Source organism: Ascaphus truei, chromosome 5 (genome assembly GCF_040206685.1).
Source record: "Ascaphus truei isolate aAscTru1 chromosome 5, aAscTru1.hap1, whole genome shotgun sequence".
In the NCBI taxonomy this organism is placed as follows: Eukaryota; Metazoa; Chordata; class Amphibia; order Anura; family Ascaphidae; genus Ascaphus; species Ascaphus truei.
The window spans coordinates 147,221,612-147,239,985 of NC_134487.1; the positions used below are offsets into that span (position 1 = coordinate 147,221,612).

Below are 18,374 nucleotides of genomic sequence, written 5' to 3' on the forward strand. Positions count from 1 at the left end.
TGTCATTTTAATTTCTTCACAATTGTTATGATGTCACAGGCTTTGTTTGGTTTCACACCATTCATTCTTTTTCATGTCTCTTCTGGTAATACCCAGCATGCATCTGTCCATACTTCTTTGTGTTGTCTGAAGCTTCTGAATATTCTTCGCATTTAGGGTCCAAATTTCACATCCATAAGTGAGCACGGGCAGTATACAGTACACTGGTTGAAAACTTTGCTCTTGAGGCACAGTTCCCTTGAAAGATTGTCTTGTTTCTTCCAAATGCGCTAGTCTTCAACTTCTTCTAGCTCTGTTCCATTTATTTCAATCTTTGCAGACTTGACACATTTGTTGACAATCACTTTGGTCTTGTTGATATTCATACTGATGTCCACATTCTTACTTGCATCAGCGAGTTCTCCAATTTGTTGCTTGAGGTTTCCAGGACTTGTTTGGCAAAAATAACAAATGTCATCTGCAAATCCTAGGTGTCTCAAATATTTACCATTGATTTTGATTCAATTTTCTTCCCAATCTAATGTCTTGAACAATTGTTCAAGTGTTGCAGTATAAAAAACTTTGGTGACTTGGTGTCTCACGGTCCCACTCCTGTTCTCATCCATATCTTGCTTGTATCTGCATGTAATCTAATAGTTGATGTGGCATTCTCCTAAATGCATGAAGGACCACTGCGGTGTAGACACATGCTTTGTCGTAATCTATTAGTACTAAACAGAGTGGTATATCGTATTCATTACTCCGGGAAATCACTTCTTGTGCGACTTGGATGTGGTCCATTGTGTTGTATCCACTGTGAAATCCCACTTGTTCTCAAGGCTGGGTAAAGTCCAGGGTCTGTTGTAGCTGATTAGTGAGTATCTTCATAAAAATCTTGTAAGTGACTGGAAGTAGACAATTGGTCTATAGTTCTTGAGGTTTTCTTTGTCTCCTTTCTTGTGGATGAGGATAACTGTGGCATTACTCAATTGCTTTGGAATTTTCCTGTTCTTCAAGCAGCATGTAAAGAGTTTTGCAAGGATTTTTTTTCTACTTCTATTTATATATGGAAGACTAATATACAATTGTAGCACCCCTACCAAATTGGCTTGCAATTTGTTAGTGACAATCCTACATTTTGAACTTAAATATAATAACAAAGGAGCCATTTATTTGCATAATTTCAAGCCTGCTAACTCAAAGGTGAACTCCAAATATAGTAGGTACCAATACTAAATGAATACAATTTCCTATGGACTAAACTTGGTGACATTTGTGAAAGTGCCCAAAATGTTAAATTAATGAAGCATAATGCTTTTTGTGATTTTGCGCAATTAAAAACTGGCACAAGCCAGTAACAAAGAAACATTATGAAAGAAAACTGAGGGTGCACAAATTCCTTAGTGAAAAATAATAATACATACACATATTTCTCTTATTTCGGTCTGTCATAAACACTCACCACCTCTTCAGTGGAGGGGGAAGTTTGGACTGACCCTGAGGTTTATTACAACTTTTTGCTAATTGGAGAATTGGTAAGGAGCTCAAAACCTGAAAGGAGGGGCCAGAGGGGTCAGACTTCATTGGATGAGCAAGCAAAGTGAGGACTGCAACTAAACTTTGTGGCCACATTGGGTGTGTGTTTGTCTGTTTTTTTGTTAGTGTGCTCTCTCGCCTTCACTGATTCTGATTTTGATGACCTTTCTGCCATCCTAACTTAGACCCACCAGACTTTTCAACCACATCGGTGCAGCTTCCATCTTGGAATTTTTTTTTTTTTTTTTTAAGTGATTAAAAAAAATAACAAACCGAACATCTCACCAACCAGATTCTTGATATAAAACATTAAATGTGTAATTTTGCAACTTCTACTAAATGTTCAGACAATTTGCTTGAACCATTTCAGAGAAATTAAATATTTGAAATTAAAATAAATTGGTTACCATGGTAACAAACAACACTGTACTACAACAACCTGTTGCGTTACTTTGACATCTAGGTGGGAGTGATAATTATTCACTGCCCAAACGTTTTTGATAGTTTTTTTCACGACATCCACGATGTCAGATCTAATCTTGCATTAAATGGGGGTATGGATGGAAGGGAAGAAGGCATAATTATGACACAATGTAAAGCATTAGTAAGCTCACACCTTGAATATGGAGTGTAGTTTGGGGCACAACTCCATATAAAATAAATTATGGAAATAGAAACAGTGCAGAGAAGAGTCATCAAATTAACAAAAGGGATGGAAAATCTGACATATGAGAGGCTAGCTAAATTAGATTTGTTTACATTACAAAAGATGCATTCAAGAGAGGATATGATAACCATATACAAATATATTCAGGGTTAATACAAGGAGTTTTTAAAAGAACTATTCATCCCAAGACCAGAACAAATGTCACCCTTCTTGCCCGACTCTAGAGGAATTTACATCAGATGGACTATAAACATGGCAGTGCTTAGTCTCTCGCACCTGTTTAGGGTGCTGGTTCAGTGCAGGCTGGGCGTGGATATGCAGATAGAATAAGGTTGGTCGCCAGGAACCTTTATAGTACAAAAAGGGCTTTATTCAAATCCGTTGATAAGGCTTGCCATACAAAACATACTTCACTGACGGCGCGTGTACAGACTACAGCCACGATCGGCGGTCTGTATGGGAGCTCTAGGGGAGGGGGGATGATGGCATCCTGCAGCAAAGGCCAGCAGCTGGCGGCAGAGGGAGAGTTGGATGATGGCATCCTGCAGCGAAGGTCAGCAGCCAGTAGTAGTGGGAAAAGAGAACCATGTGAGCAGAGCAGGAGCGGTATAGGAGGAGAGCCGGGAGGAACGTGCCGCAGTGGTCTGACCCAGAAGTTTTCTGACTTCCTGTGTCTGCCGCTGCTACAGCGCAGCTCCTCCCCGGCCATCCTCCTGTCCTCCATATGAGTTTTGTGTGTTATTTTGTCTTTTTCAACTTTCGGACAGTTTTTTGCAAATTAGACTGTTTAATGAAAGTGTTTTGCAGTATGGGATATTATATTAAAATTATACTATTATTTTCAAGTAGCATTAATGTGATAGTTGAAGGGGTATTCAATATTTACATTTTTGTTTGACTTTAAGACAGTGCTTAATCATTGTAACTGACAATAGCTGCCTTTCTGGACATCTTTGTTGCCGGTGACTCGAATGTCAGTGGAAACTAGGCTTATTTATTGGCTTGTATAATACCATATTTTAATGGTTGGGCTTCAGCCCTTTATTGGAATTATCTGCTGGTGCCCCTGGAGATGAGGAGGGTGGCCTTCATCCCTGTTGAGAGCTTAGGTAGCCACAGTGACAATCAATGGATTAGAAGGCTAGAGTTTGATTACTGTATGTTCTTATTTTATTGTAATGTATATTTTGTTAAATATGTTTTTTAAATGCTTTTCTATGGGCAATAACCCTATTAGCCACACTTGGCTAATAGGGCTATTGCCCATTACTGTGGTGGGGATCATTTTGTTGGGGGTAGGGAGTGGGAGATGGGGGTAGTTGCCCCGAAGAGGGCAGTTAGGTCTCCCAGGGGGTTGTCAGGAGGTTTTAATTCCTTCATTACCTTAGCATAATGGCAATGCTTGACTACCCAGTAAGGTGGACAAGCGGGGTAGGTTGTGTAGTTTTATGTTTATATTACCCCTTTGTAGCCCTTTTTTGAAACCCATGAGTAGCTGACCTGTAGGCTAGTAAGGGATGAATATGTACTGTAATGTATTTTAATTACTATTTTATCATCTCTTCCAGGTTGGTTTAGCTGTTCTTGCCTATGTATATAATGGTCAATATATAGGCTATTATATACAGAGGAAAGACAGGGTCAATGCCATTCTGGACAAGGTGACAACATAAAAAAAACCCATAGGTTTGAAGTAAGTGGTCTCGGGAGCTGTACCCCATTACTTTCAGCTCTGGTGACCACCTGCTCCCCGAGATACACACCTCCGTAGGGGCTTCTGGTATTTCTCTGCAATTTAAATGTCCCGGTTATGGCTTCCTATTGGTCCGCATGAACTGGACATTTAAACAACAAATAGAAACCGGCCCCCTATGGAGGTATCTCAGGAAGTAGGGGTCCCCAAAGCTGAATTTAATGGGGTTCCGGAGACCCCCACTTCACACACATTTAAAAAAAAAATGATTTTGGAATGAGTCCGGAATATTAACAATCCGCTCTGATGTTTTTAATGCCAAATTCGTGGGCAGTTTTTGTTGGTGGGGATGGATTTTGCTTAAAATATCTCTACACCTTTGTTAATAGACTTAGGTTCAAAATTCAGCCATTTCTCTAATAAATTGCAAGCCAATTTGGGAGGAGCACTGAAATTCTATATTTGTTTTCAAGCAAATATACAATTCCAGCGCTCTTCCCCCATATACTTCTATCGTTGAAAATTTGTATGGCCTTTTCCATAACAAAACATATTACATTTCAACAAGACCACAAAATACCAGTTTACAGTGATTACAATATTCCTTTACATTTAACAGTGCACTAAACCAGTAAATAATAAATAAAAATGTCATATACTTTAGACAATAACAGACAAAATGAAATGAAATTTTAAATCAATGAGTCAGTTCTATCTGTATCATTTCCCTCTGTACCTTTTCCCTCCTTACCCGCAGTTCCTCTTGTTGTTTCTGTGCTGTGGGTCCTAACCTTATCAAGGGATAACAGACATTAGATATTTTATTCTTTTCCCCATTCATCACCTTCTGTGCCTCTTACGCACCAGACTTCTTAGTAAATACCACAACGTTTGGCCAAACGCCCACATCACAACCTCTTTGTCCCCGTCTGGTAACATTTCAATAAAGGGATCCCATTTTTTAAATAATGTTTCCATCTTTAGCTCTTTATTGGTCTCGGCTTCCATTTTATCTAACATGAATAATTGTGTTAAATGTTTGTTTAGCATCTCCATTTAAGGGAGTATATCCTTTATCCATTGTAACATTATGGTTTTTCTGGCTACCAATAATGTAATTTCTGCGAATTTTGATATTCTCACCCCGTTATTCATGATCTTCCATTCCTCCAAGTTGCCCCCCCATATACAGTACTTCACACAGATCCAAAGGACAGGGAAAGAACACACCGCACATTAGGTAAGTCAACAAAAGGCTTATTATTGCATACAAAAAATACAACTATTTTGGGGTCAACTTAGAGCCCCTTCATCAGGATTTGTAGCAACCTGCAACAATTACAGTATAATAATAGCAGATAATGTACTATTTGAAGTTAGTGGGATTAGTTAAAGGGACATAGGCTCACCCCAGTCAGAAAATAATTCAGACTTCATTAAGATTGCTGCTTGTTTCTAATAGAGGAGATCCAACCAGACCAGGTTTTAAAATGTGAAGTTTTAAAAGTACATTCTGGCTGAAGGGAACTTTGCCGCAATCGTATATATTAAGGGAAGTCTCAGCCAGTTAAGTATTTCATTCTAAATTAAAAAGTCTGCTTTAGCTGGACCTGGTCGTGTGATGTGCAGCCAGATGGCAATGATAATACTGATCCTCTTTAAAACATACATTTTTTTTAATGTGACAGCTCTGAATCAGCACAATTGAAGAGTATTAAATCATACAAATTAGACGGAGGGGGAGCCAAGCTAAAGCGAGAAAGCGGTCAGAAGATATATTACAAATGCAAAAGCATTCATGTGGATAAAAAGTGAACCCCCAGGCATTCAGTACTATAGGACAGTCACAGCTGTTCATTGAATGCCCAAGGGGCTGAAGCAGTGGCTCAGTGAGTAAAGGAACTGACGCTGAGAAAACAAAGACACTGAGTTTGAAGCAGGGGAGTCTGGTTCAGCTCCCTGCGACCTTGGGCAAGTCACCCTATCTCCCCGTGCCTCAGGCACCAAACACATAGATTATAAACTCATCTGGCCAGGGTCTGTGTTTGTAAAAAATCATATGTACAATGCTGCTTACCATGCACTATATTGTAATTGTGAAGCGCTTTGAATGCTATTGGAAGAAAAGCACTATATGAAATAAAAGGTATTCTTATTATTATTCGCTGGGTAAACAAAAAAGAGAGCTTGGGATATTCTGGACACTTGTGCGTTGCCGTATCCAGCAGAGTACACTCAAGCAGAGTCCACTGGGACGGTGTCAGAATTTGCCTCCCAGTGGGCATTAGATGGAGTACTCTGCTCGGTGTCCCCTAACTTGGATTTTTTTAAACTCATCTCCCTGATTTAGTGCACTTTATTTATTTTACAGTGCACTATGAACTGTTTTACGTTATTTATTAGTTTCTCCGATTTTTCTTTGTGGTCATTGGATAACACCAACGAGTAAGCTTGTTTCCGGCTTTGCTGGCCAATCAGTTCAAACCCAGTAGAAAATAAGCTGATTCAAGAAACTTACTCTGCAGTCTTTATGGGAGAATCTAGTTCAGCAAATATGTAATGTTTTATTTGGATGTATTAAAATCTCTGGACAGGTAATAATGACATTGCAGCTCAGGGTGTCCACTGCAAAGATTTACACTGATATATATGTAACGGGTTTTCTGGACTGGCCTGACCCACCCAATCTCATATTGGCCCCTGTGGTCTAACCAGCCCCCATTACAGTGTGATGTCTGGTGGTGCACCTGTTGGCAACAGGACTCCTGAGTCTCCCGCACGATGTTGTATTGGGGATTGCCAACAGGCAGCTGAGGTAGTGTGCTTGAGTCCTACCTAGATCCAGTGCAGCGCCTCCACCTCATCAGGATCCCAGCGTCCGCTTGTGGATGGTCCTGGTGAGGAACTCCTCTGTGGTGCAGCCCCTTGTGTAATCACTCCACACTTACACACGAGGGTATCTTTTATCAGAGTAATCTTTATTAGTACGGTGGGCCAGATGCCCTCCACAATGGATGTAATTAGCCCTCCATTGTGCAGCGTACTTCCCTTTGAAAGGTATTGTCCTCCTAATGTAGGGATTCCCTATCCCCGTAGGGATATCTATTCTGCGCCAGGTCCCTGGTCACAGTCTCATTAGTCCTTTAGTGTACTGACTCTGAACTCTTCCAACTCCTTAGCAACTCCAGACTCGCTACCTCCTCAGAAGAACTAAGTTTTGATCAGTGCTGTGCCTTATGTATCCTCTGGGGGCTGACACAACTCTGACATCACCAACCAGGGAGTCAGAGCCTGTGACCACTCCCATCCATACATAGGGCACCTCACCAGGGTGTGAGGGCAAACCTCCATGATTACTGCTGGCATGCCCATAACTTACCAGGCCTTACTGTCAGCAGGAGAGATGACTGCAGCCATTTTACAGCACGGTTACATTCTCCCCCTGGTGAATCCCACCGTCCCCGGCTGGGACCTACATTTGAACACCTTTCATCAGGAAGCACTGTAAAATGGAACATACATTATTATTAGAACATCATCTGGTTATAACATAACAATTCACATCGCGCCAAGCACGCCCTGACCAGCAGCCACGAGCCCGCGAAATGCTACTCAGTACCTCCTAATAGTAGTGCCGTGGATCAGGTTTCTTTACCTCCCAACCCCCCATGTCCAGAACAGTTACATGGTAGCTACGCGGCAACCCCCTCTCAGGCCTGTATACTACCCTGTGTTTGTATACACTTCTCCCAATACTCCAAACCCTTATCAGGTGCTCAATCCTTTCTTCTGCCTTACTACCCGTAATGGCACCCCCTTTATTGACCATGTACTCCTCTATGGTCTCCCTTAACCACCTATCCCTATTATCCTCAATCTCCTCCATGAGGGGTTCAGGTACGTACGGGTACTCCAACCCATGGGAGTACTTGTATTTTGCAACGATCGCCCTTTCAGCCCTACTACTCCTAGTTAGGTTGGCGTTCCCTGCTCTCCCTGGTAATACCCATGATAGGGGCTCATCCGGATCTACGGGGTCGGACAATATGTCAGGGCCCATGGGTTCTATTTCATTTCGGTCTATCATGAGCCACCGATATTGCATCTCCTTTTTCCTCTCGGCGGGCGTGAACTCCCCTCTAGCCCACCAGTAATCTACGATGTCGTCATTTTGTAACAAGAACCGCGTGCGGTCCATCCAGCCCACGTATCCCTCAAATAAGGGCGCCCACCAACGGGTCTCTCTTGGCTTCTCGTTCCATTCTAGAGAGTCTCCCTCCTCTGTACCTCCCCAGGAGCATACCCCGGAAGTCCCTACAGAACGGGGCCTGGACCACCTCTCATGCTTTGGGGCCTCCCCAGAAGGTATATCCGCCTCTTTAGGCACCCACCGGGACTTAGATACCTGTCCCAATTGTCCTCCTCCCTTTGAGCCCTCCCCGGAATCAAAGCTGCTCAGTCTTTCCCCAGTCCGGTTCTCACCAACCCCCGAAGATCCTTCCGACACCCCCAAACTGGATGATGATCCCCGGGAACAGGTGACGGGGACAGGGGCATTACCTAGGGCGTGGGGTTGGGCGTAGGGATAGGCAGTCGGCAGCCGCGGGGTTCCGACCCGTTCGCCTTCCTTGGATTGTCCCGTACCACTGGACGATGGTATCGCCGGTTGCGTCTCACCCTTCTCCGGTCTCCGTTTACTCCGGTTCTTCTTAGTTGATCGGGAACCACCACCCGATCGCCGAGACGCGTGTTCTCTGCTTCCGCTGGTTCCGCCGCCTCTGCCGGAAACGCCGTCATCACTAGAATCGGATGTGCCGCCATCTTGGGATGGACCCCCATGTGGGATCTCTTCCTCCACAATCAGGTCCGGAAGTCCCTCTGCGTCCACGTGCGCCGTCCTGGCCTGGCACGGCCTCTCCTCCTCGAGCGATGGCATCGGAGCCTGGCAAGGACAAGGGCTATCCTTACCAGTCCGCAGGTTGGGCGTGGATCGCCCGTTACCACTGGACCCGCCGGTCCCGAGAACAGCTGGGCTCCGCCTCTCCGGTTTCTGCTCCACCGGTGACACCCGGCTCCGTCCGCTGTCACTTCCGGTAAGTGGCCTTTTTATCCCATTCCCTCCACCGGACACCGCCACCGGCCAGACCAGAGTACTTGTTGGTTCTTTGGGTCCCTCGTCCGAGGGATCTGCACTTAGGGTACTTGGGGTTGCCGAGCGCGGTGACCGCCTTCTTTTCTCTCTGTCGGTTGCTGGACCGACCACGTCACATTCCTCGGGATCCGCACCCTTGGTCCATAGTGCACCGGGGGACTCGGCGGACAGCATAGCCGTATTCCCCACTGGGTCATTGTTCTGAATGGGCACGAAGGTGGGCATTGGCCACAGATATTGTGTGCCACACTGGGGACAGTGCGCCGCCGTGCCCATGCTGCCGCCGGGCAGTCGGCATTGCAGGCAGAGGCCCACTACTGTCTCCGCGCCCCCTACACGGATCGCCAGTACCCCGCCGGGTACTGCATAGGGCTGAGTCGAAACCATCCGGTTTACATCTGGGGAGCAGGCCATGGTCTTAGTGGGAGCCACTCGTAACTCTGGTCTGTCCTGGAAGCTGGTTCCGCGTGAGTGACCAACAGGGGTTGAATGGTCAGCCACTCCTTGGTTCAACTCCGCCCTCACCTGACACAATTGGAATCCGCCCCCAGTGGTAGCGATTATGGGCGGGTCCCACAATGGGATAGGATGTCCTTTAATTGAGGCCGCACCTCTTTCAGTCCTAGAGGGCGCGGTCGCGGATTTCGCGCGCTTTTACCCAACAGGGTGGGGCTCCTCTTTTGCCGCCAACTCCGATCGCTTCCTTTCAGCTGCCTTGCGTGCAAAGTATCCTTCTTTCTTGCACACAATTTCAGCTGTCGGAACTACTTCTGGTAATGGGGCCATCAGCGCACCAGCTCCTGGGCCCGCGGGATTCATACCCACGGGGCATAGTTGGAAACCACTCCCCCTAGTTGATATTAGGGGAGGGTCCCACAGACTACTGCACCGACACACTTTATTCGAGCAAATACCCAGTATGTACCTGGCAGATACCTGGAATGCGCCGCTCCTCACCTCTGACAAGCCCTGTTGCGTTTGCCTTCCCAGCCTGGGTTCATGCCTGGCTGACGGGCGGCTGATCTGTTAAATGATAATGATTAGGATTTAATAGGCTGCAATGCTTCGCGTGTCTACCAGATGGCATAAATTCATGAATTGTAATGCAGTATATATATATATACTGTGCAGTATTGCAGCCAGCGGGAATAAATTGCTTCAATCCCTGCCTGGAAAATAACGCAATGCACTCGGGCAGAAAACAGTCACAAACCTCAATACACCCGGGTATACCCGAATTCGTGGGACTAGCCGAGCTCGAATAAAGTGTGTCGCCAGTGTAAGTGGTTGACTCAGCACTGGGGCTGAGTGAGTTACTGTCCATGAAGGCGCGGCCACAGCTTTCGCGCCATACCCCCCATGCGGGCGGGGCTCTCCTGTCGGCGCCACTTCTAGCCAATTCTTGGGAACTTGTGCATCTGCAGAATAGTCTGCCACCGGCCCACGCGGTCTCCCAGGGAAGCGGGAGCCGCCATTTTGTAAGTCCTTTCCATCAGCCACAATTGCAATGTCCTCAACACAATCCTCCAGGGTGGTGCCTCGTTGTCCTAGACAGGACCAAAACGGTGCGGCCACAGCTTTCGCTCCACTCCAGAGCAGGCTTGTAAAAGACATGTCAGCAACAGCTTGCTCTTCAGTGGGGCGCACGCCACGTGTGCTTTCCCCATCAACCTCCGGTCGCCATTTTGGACTATCCGCACCGTGCGGATCCTCCATTCTCGCGGTCGACATTCTCTCGTAGCAGTTATCGTACATGGGGCTCCTCTCTGCGGGGCAGCCACCACACCGGTACAATAAAGATTTCTCTGATGCACCACCTTGTGTACCTAATGTAGGCTGGACTCGTGTTGCACTACCTTAGGCTAGGCTCACTCTCTCAGTGTCTGCTGTATCTCCTTCCTCCCAGTCTGTGCTCCCTACGGTAAGAGGTCTGGAATGGGCTAGAGTACTCTGGGGCTTCCATGCAGTACTGGGGCGTCTACCTGTCTTGGTTAGCCTAGCGCAGACCCTCTCCAGGATTCCTGACCACGTTAACAGGCTATCCCTTCTGGCATCCTACCAACCAGCACTACCTCAAGGTGACTAGGACAGCTATAGCCCGGCTCCAAACCCCCCACTCCTTTCAGGCCCCTAGGTCCGTCCCAACGCAGCACAAAGTGGCAGCAGACACTTCTCCCTGTTTCCCAGTGTGCCTAGCTAAAGCCTGTCCTGTTGACAGGTCGACATCTCTCAGCAGCGCCTCCAAATGTAACGGGTTTTCTGGACTGGCCTGACCCACCCAATCTCATATTGACCCCTGTGGTCTAACCAGCCCCCATTACAGTGTGATGTCTGGTGGTGCACCTGTTGGCAACAGGACTCCTGAGTCTCTCGCACGATGTTGTATTGGGGATTGCCAACCCAGACAGACAGCTGAGGTAGTGTGCTTGAGTCCTACCTAGATCCAGTGCAGCGCCTCCACCTCATCAGGATCCCAGCGTCCGCTTGTGGATGGTCCTGGTGAGGAACTCCTCTGTGGTGCAGCCCCCTGTGTAATCACTCCACACTTACACACGAGGGTATCTTTTATCAGAGTCATCTTTATTAGTACGGTGGCCCAGCTGCCCTCCACAATGGATGTAATTAGCCCTCCATTGTGCACCATACTTCCCTTTGAAAGGTATTGTCCTCCTAATGTAGGGATTCCCTATTCCCGTAGGGATATCTATTCTGCGCCAGGTCCCTGGTCACAGTCTCATTAGTCCTTTAGTGTACTGACTCTGAACTCTTCCAACTCCTTAGCAACTCCAGACTCGCTACTTCCTCAGAAGAACTAAGTTTTGATCAGTGCTGTGCCTTATGTATCCTCTGGGGGCTGACACAACTCTGACATCACCAACCAGGGAGTCAGAGCCTGTGACCACTCCCATCCATACATAGGGCACCTCACCAGGGTGTGAGGGCAAACCTCCATGATTACTGCTGGCATGCCCATAACTTACCAGGCCTTACTGTCCGCAGGAGAGATGACTGCAGCCATTTTACATCATGGTTACATTTACATGATATTATAGTAGTACATTGCACACTGACAATTCCCGTTCAACACCCGTGCCAGGATTTTCCTGGTTCCAAATGAAAGATAAAATAATAAGAACTATTTCCATAGGTCCATTGCTCCAAACTTTTACTGTATGCACCTCTGTATTGGGAGCATTTTCATTATATGGGTTAACATAATGTAATAATTCACAGTATGACTATCATAAATCCTATTACACTAATAAGAGATATTTACTAATACTAGTTATAAATAAAAAATACTCATATTTTTTTTATTTCAATTGCATCAAGCAGGTGATTAACATGATGGGTGCGTCAAAAATAATTTCAAACAACAAATTAAGGAAATAAAAAAAAAAGTGCGGTGCACAGCAAAAAAGTTCCAAACGCAACTAATGTGAATGAAACGCGTCAGAGGGCGCTTGGTGATGTAAAGTTCTTGTCCGTTTTTTCATTAAAACAAGCCTTTTCTATTTAGTTGCGTTTGGAACTTTTTTTTGCTGTGCACCGCCCTTTTGTATTATTCTCTTCACACGATCTACTACACTGGAAGCTCGCTTCAACTTGCAGACAAATCACGGCCGTCTTCGATTTCATCAGTGAATTCATTGCAGGAGCCTACAAGCACACTGATCCTCGGTCTCAGCGTGACAGCAGGTATCGTGGGGGCAGTGGGCTAAGGAGTTACTTTGGAGTGAGCCGGATTGCTCTGCATTGGGGCGGTTGGCTGCTCCTGATTATACCTCACTCATCACCCCTCCCCCTAGCCTGCATACCGGTCCGCTTTGCTTTTAGACCGAGTTATTTATGATGTGCCATTTTTTGTCTGATGGGTTATATACCCTCATTTAAAATAAGGATTCTACATTCTATTGTGCAAACAGCCCTTGAGCACTGGATGTGGGATTACTATCCCATTTTTTCTATCCAAACAACAAATTAAGTGTCATATGAATGTAGTCTTACATTTTAGTACTGATGTCCCCATATTCTTTTCAGGTGACTTTAAGATACTATTGAAAATCTCCACAGAAATATATACTGCGGTGTTATTATCCTGTATCGTATTTTAGCATAATACTATACATATTATAGGTTAACACGGTACTAGGTTAAGTTTGTTATGTTTTAGAACTATAACATACAGTATTAGTAGACTCATCCAGAAAGATTTCCTACTATGACATCACTCACCTATGAGTGCAATTACAACAAAGTTAATTTGTAAATATAATTATAGTTCAATGTCCTGCGGTGTTTTACCAGGCTGGTAACAAAAACATGTTGATGGTGGAAAGTTGGATGCAGGCACGCAGTGCCTCTATACTTAGCTGGAGATCATACTATACGTCCTGCAATGACAACAACATTTATCCACTCTGATTATATCAACATCCATCATCAGAACGAAAGGTAATGGATAATGTTAAAGTGCAGCAAACAAGGCATTGATGTTGCAAATAATTTTCTTTTTTTAAATGGTGCATCATATACAACAAAGTAAATAAATATAGCTCTTTCTTAATAAACAAGATGATCACCATTTCCTTCCATTTATATTTAAGGAATTATTCAATATGGAGTAAGAGAGATACTGTGTGTGTGTGTGTGTGTGTGTGTGTATGTGTGTGTGTGTGTGTGTGTATGTGTGTGTGTGTGTGTGTGTGTGTGTGTGTGTGTGTGTGTGTGTGTGTGTGTGTGTGTGTGTGTGTGTGTGTGTGTGTGTGTGTATGTATGTATGTATATATATATATATATGTATATATATATATATATATATATATATATATATATCTGTACCGTGTTAGCCGAGCTTAATAATCAAAAATGAATAGACAATACCGTTCTGTGGCTAAAAATATGCTTTTATTTGTGCGAGCTTTCGAGATACACTGATCTCTTCTTCTGGCGCTGTTACAGTGAATAAAGCAAGCAAGGGTTTTACTTAAAAACAGTGCATATTGGAATGTTATCTGTGCTTATCCCTCTCCCGTGTGTAGATGCGATTTATGGCAAGGTGTTAAATAGTCCCTGAATGTTAGTGATGTAAGAGTCTGTGTGTGTATGTATGTAAATATAAACGAATGAAGAGCTCACAGTGTATAGAGCGCTTTACAAAAGGTGTGTGTGGAGTGGGAGTGTATATAAATGGTGTGGGTAGGTGTGGAAATGTGAGAGAGTGTTGCATTACTAAAAGTGTGCAGATACTATGTGGTCCCTATTGGTATATACTGTAGAGATGGAATTACAAAGAGTATATGTATGTGTAAGAGATAGCTGTGTGTGCATACATATAGCACAGTACAGTATTTATAGACATGGCCTTTAGCACTCATGGGAAGAGAGTTCTCTCGTATCAGTAATGACTCATAAAACTTCAGTCTCGGTTAAGACCACCGCTAAGTGTCCCGAACAGTTTAATAAATTTGTATTCATGCAACCGTCTCTCACGGTTGCATGAATACAAATTTATGAAACTGTTCAATGACGTCTGTTACTGTCCAGTATGTAATATGTTGTGATATATTTGTAACATACTGTGCAACCATTACTATTTAAGCCTAAATAAAATCAACTCCATATTGTAAAAAAACCTTTGCAAAGTACATTTATATGACAAAATTAAGTGGTTGAATTGTATTTAACAGTTGTTCGTTACATTGTTTGACTGTTGTAATGTTCCTAAATTAAGAACAATTACATCTTGTTGGAAACAATTATCTTTACATTCATGCTATAAGAACAGAAGGAAATAGCCTATTTTTTAAACCAGAGAATGGATATATTTAAGCACAGGCTGGAAGTAGTTTTGACTGATATACTACACTTGTCCTGAGAAAAGCCTAAGGCAAACCCTTAGGCTTTTTCTTCCCATTGAGGAAGCCTCAAAGTGGAGCTCAAGCCTCCTGAGTGGGCAGCACTGGTTAAAACAAGAAGAAGATCCACTAGAAAAACAAGGTCACTTATACGTTAAACCACTGTCACATGCTAATTTATTGGTTTCTATTTCCCATATTAGGTTGTTGACACCTTTCTGCAATGTCAGTAACAGTCTTGTCATTAGGACACTGACCTCTGTAGGTAGCAATCCTCACCCCCCCCCCCCCCCCCAAATAAAAACTATTTTTCTATTTTTCTTCTTAGCTTATTAGAACTGGGGGGTCTTTGAGGTTCAACTGTGGTGCTCTCAGCTCCAAGGACCCACAGATGCCCGTAACTGTAACTTTAAAATGTGTCCAGGTTCTGGCAAAAAAAAACAAAACCAAAACAACAAATATCGCCATAGCGTCACTAATCGAAAACTGTGATGTAATCACCTGGAGTCAAAGCTGCCTTGGCAGACATATTTATCTCCCAGGCAAGTATTATTTTCCCAGCAGATATTTAAAGGTCTATTAACCAGAATCACTAAGGTAGGAACAAATACCTCTCCTACCCTAAATAAATTGGAGTGCTGCTTTAAGTGAAAGCCCAATGCCAGCTTTGTGTGGTTTTGAGCTCATCAGTTTATCTTCATTGGATTGGATACTAAATTAGTTTGCAGCAACAACTTTTGTTTCTATCAACTAAAGCATACATTCATATATATCGTCTGTATTAATAATAAGGGTGGGCATTTTTACTAAAGTTTTAGTTCAAATAACTGTTGTATTTTGCTTTTGGTTCTAGTTGTTTATTTTCTGTTTAACATTTTTACCACATGATGATACAAATTCTAAATAAGCAGGACAATGCTAATATTGAATAATTTTTCAAAACTGATGATAAACACCTAGATGTAGGCACTTCTGGTTCTGGTTCCAAATCCTTTTGTTATTTTTTTTGGTTTTGGTTCTTAAACATCTTAAGGAGTTTGGTTTTGTATTTGATTTTAGAATATAAGGTTCTGGTAAGTTCTGATTTCACACACCCAGTTTTGCCCATCTCTGATGACTAATATATTGAATTTGTGATAATTAGTTCTCTTGTTATTCCTCCAATATTTCTGAAGACGCACATGGATAAGAGACCGGGTTTTTGAAGGCTCTTTGCACTACAATATCTGCTATGAAGGTCTTTCTTGTTGCTCCATTAATTGATCACAAACTGTGTTTAGTAAAACTTTACAAAACACAAATGCACAAATTGCTCTTGTGCACTTTCCTCCATTATATTGATTACTTCTTTTCCCCCCTAATGCTTATTGTGAAAGAATGGTAAACATAATTGAGACAGCCAAAAGAAATAATTTTCTATTATCAAGCTGGAGATTTAAGTACTGTCTAGCACTTTAGCACCATGATCAACAGATTTCAAAGAAAGTGAGTGCACAAGCATTCATTTAGGATTAAACGTAGGTAAAAGTCATTAAACCTACAAATTGACTGTAAACATGTACAGTAGAATGCTAGAAATATTTGCAAAACAATGACATCAGATGCAGTGAAATTCTGGGGTCAAACAACCACAGAAACAATACATTTAGCTTAGGCTACGGGACTCTTTCTAGAACTGACACAGTGCCTTACCTTCTTCATTTGCATCAAATACAAGGGTTTTGCTTGAATTATTGGCTCCCATAGTTGACTGTGCCAAGTTGAGTGTTCTGTAGTTACATTCTCCTACAATCCACCAGGTAGATGATCAGTTTTGATGTATCTGGCACGAATACCACTTATTTGTCCCACTCATCCTAAGTAAGTCAAGACAGAAGAGTCTTTTATTTATTTTTTTGGAGTCAAATTTACGGCTTCATCACATATTGAAAACTTTTTGGTAAGGACAAAACATTTTAACATATTCAAAATCTGCTGTGTACAGTATGTTGCTGCCATAAACATTACTCTGACATTGTTTGGACTTGGGAGAGCATTAGAGTCTTGCTTCTGTTATACTGTACTAGTGCAGGAATGGGAAATGCCAGGCCTCAAGGGTCACCAACAGGTCAGGTTTTCAGGATATCTCAGCTTCAGCACAGATTGAGCCACCTGTGCTGAACCAGGGATATCCTGATAACCTGACCTGTTGGTGGCCCTTGAGGACTGGAGTTGGCCACTCCTGTACTAGTGGCTGATTTATCAATGAAAACATTCACAATTTTTATACATACTAATCCATACCAGAAGGGGGAATTTTCTATATTTGTGCACACATGTAGGTGACAACAAGAGAAACGAATATTTTTAACCTGCTTAAAACTGTAATGATATACTCCATGGGTATACTAGCAAACAGTAATTAATACATCAATGATAGAAAAAGCCAAGAGAGCAGCTATTAGTAGTGTTTTTGATGCCCTCCTGAGGGACACTGAATAAGATTAACTCTTACACTGCAAAGAGGGAAACAATGTGAATTGGCAGGGAAGAGTTTACAGTGACAACATAACCAATATTAGAAAACAGCACAAGAAGGGTGATGTGCCGGAAGCGGGGGGAAGGGGGTGGGGGGGGGGGACATGTATTCAATATTACATTCCCCGGGCGAAGACGGGCACAAAAGCTAGTCTACTATACAATTATATATATAATTATAATTATACAGTGAAGTAAGGCACTCCTATAATGAACAAATCCAAGGTCTCGTGGATGAGTGGGTATGTTCAGCATATAAGCAAATTGATCCAGCATCCTTGGGGATTTCAATAGAGGTGATTTTATTATGATGTGATCGATGTTTCTGTTCCGCAACACATATACATATATAGAAAAAAGAAAAAAGGGACAGGCACTCCTATATAAGGGACAGGCGCTCCTATATAAGGGACAGGCGCTCCTATATAAGGGACAGGCACTCCTATATAAGGGACAGGCACTCCTATATAAGGGACAGGCACTCCTATATAAGGGACAGGCACTCCTACATGCAAAAAAGTGCAATTTATTAACTCAACGTTTCGGTCCTCACTGGGACCTTTCTCAAGAGCGGGACCGAAATGTTGAGTCAATAAATTTCACTTTTTTGCATATAGGAGTTCCTGTCCCTTTATTCTTTTTTCTGTATCTTTCTGGACAGTATGCACCCTAAAAATCAGAAAAGGGGGGGGGAAAACACAAAATGAGTGTGTCTCCTAAAGAATTCACTATACTGCACTCCTACTTAATATAAAATTTAACTTTTAATATAATTACATAAAACATAAATTACCAAATCGTTGTGTATTGTGCATTAAAAATAAATTAAATTATCAATTAAAATTAATTTATTTTTAATGCACAATACACAACGATTTGGTAATTTATGTTTTATGTAATTATATTAAAAGTTAAATTTTATATTAAGTAGGAGTGCAGTATAGTGAATTCTTTAGGAGACACACTCATTTT

At 43.0% G+C, this 18,374-nt stretch overlaps 1 protein-coding gene across 1 annotated transcript in view; it reads right to left on the reverse strand.

Annotated features, from left to right (window-relative positions):
- Positions 1-18,374, reverse strand: part of STK32A (serine/threonine kinase 32A) — a 193,184-nt gene that overhangs the window by 170,611 nt on the left and 4,199 nt on the right. Inside the window, exon 2 of the mRNA XM_075601025.1 lies at positions 16,578-16,741. Coding sequence (XP_075457140.1) covers positions 16,578-16,629 — 52 coding nt within the window. The 5' untranslated portion in view covers positions 16,630-16,741. The remainder of the gene's footprint in view (positions 1-16,577; positions 16,742-18,374) is intronic.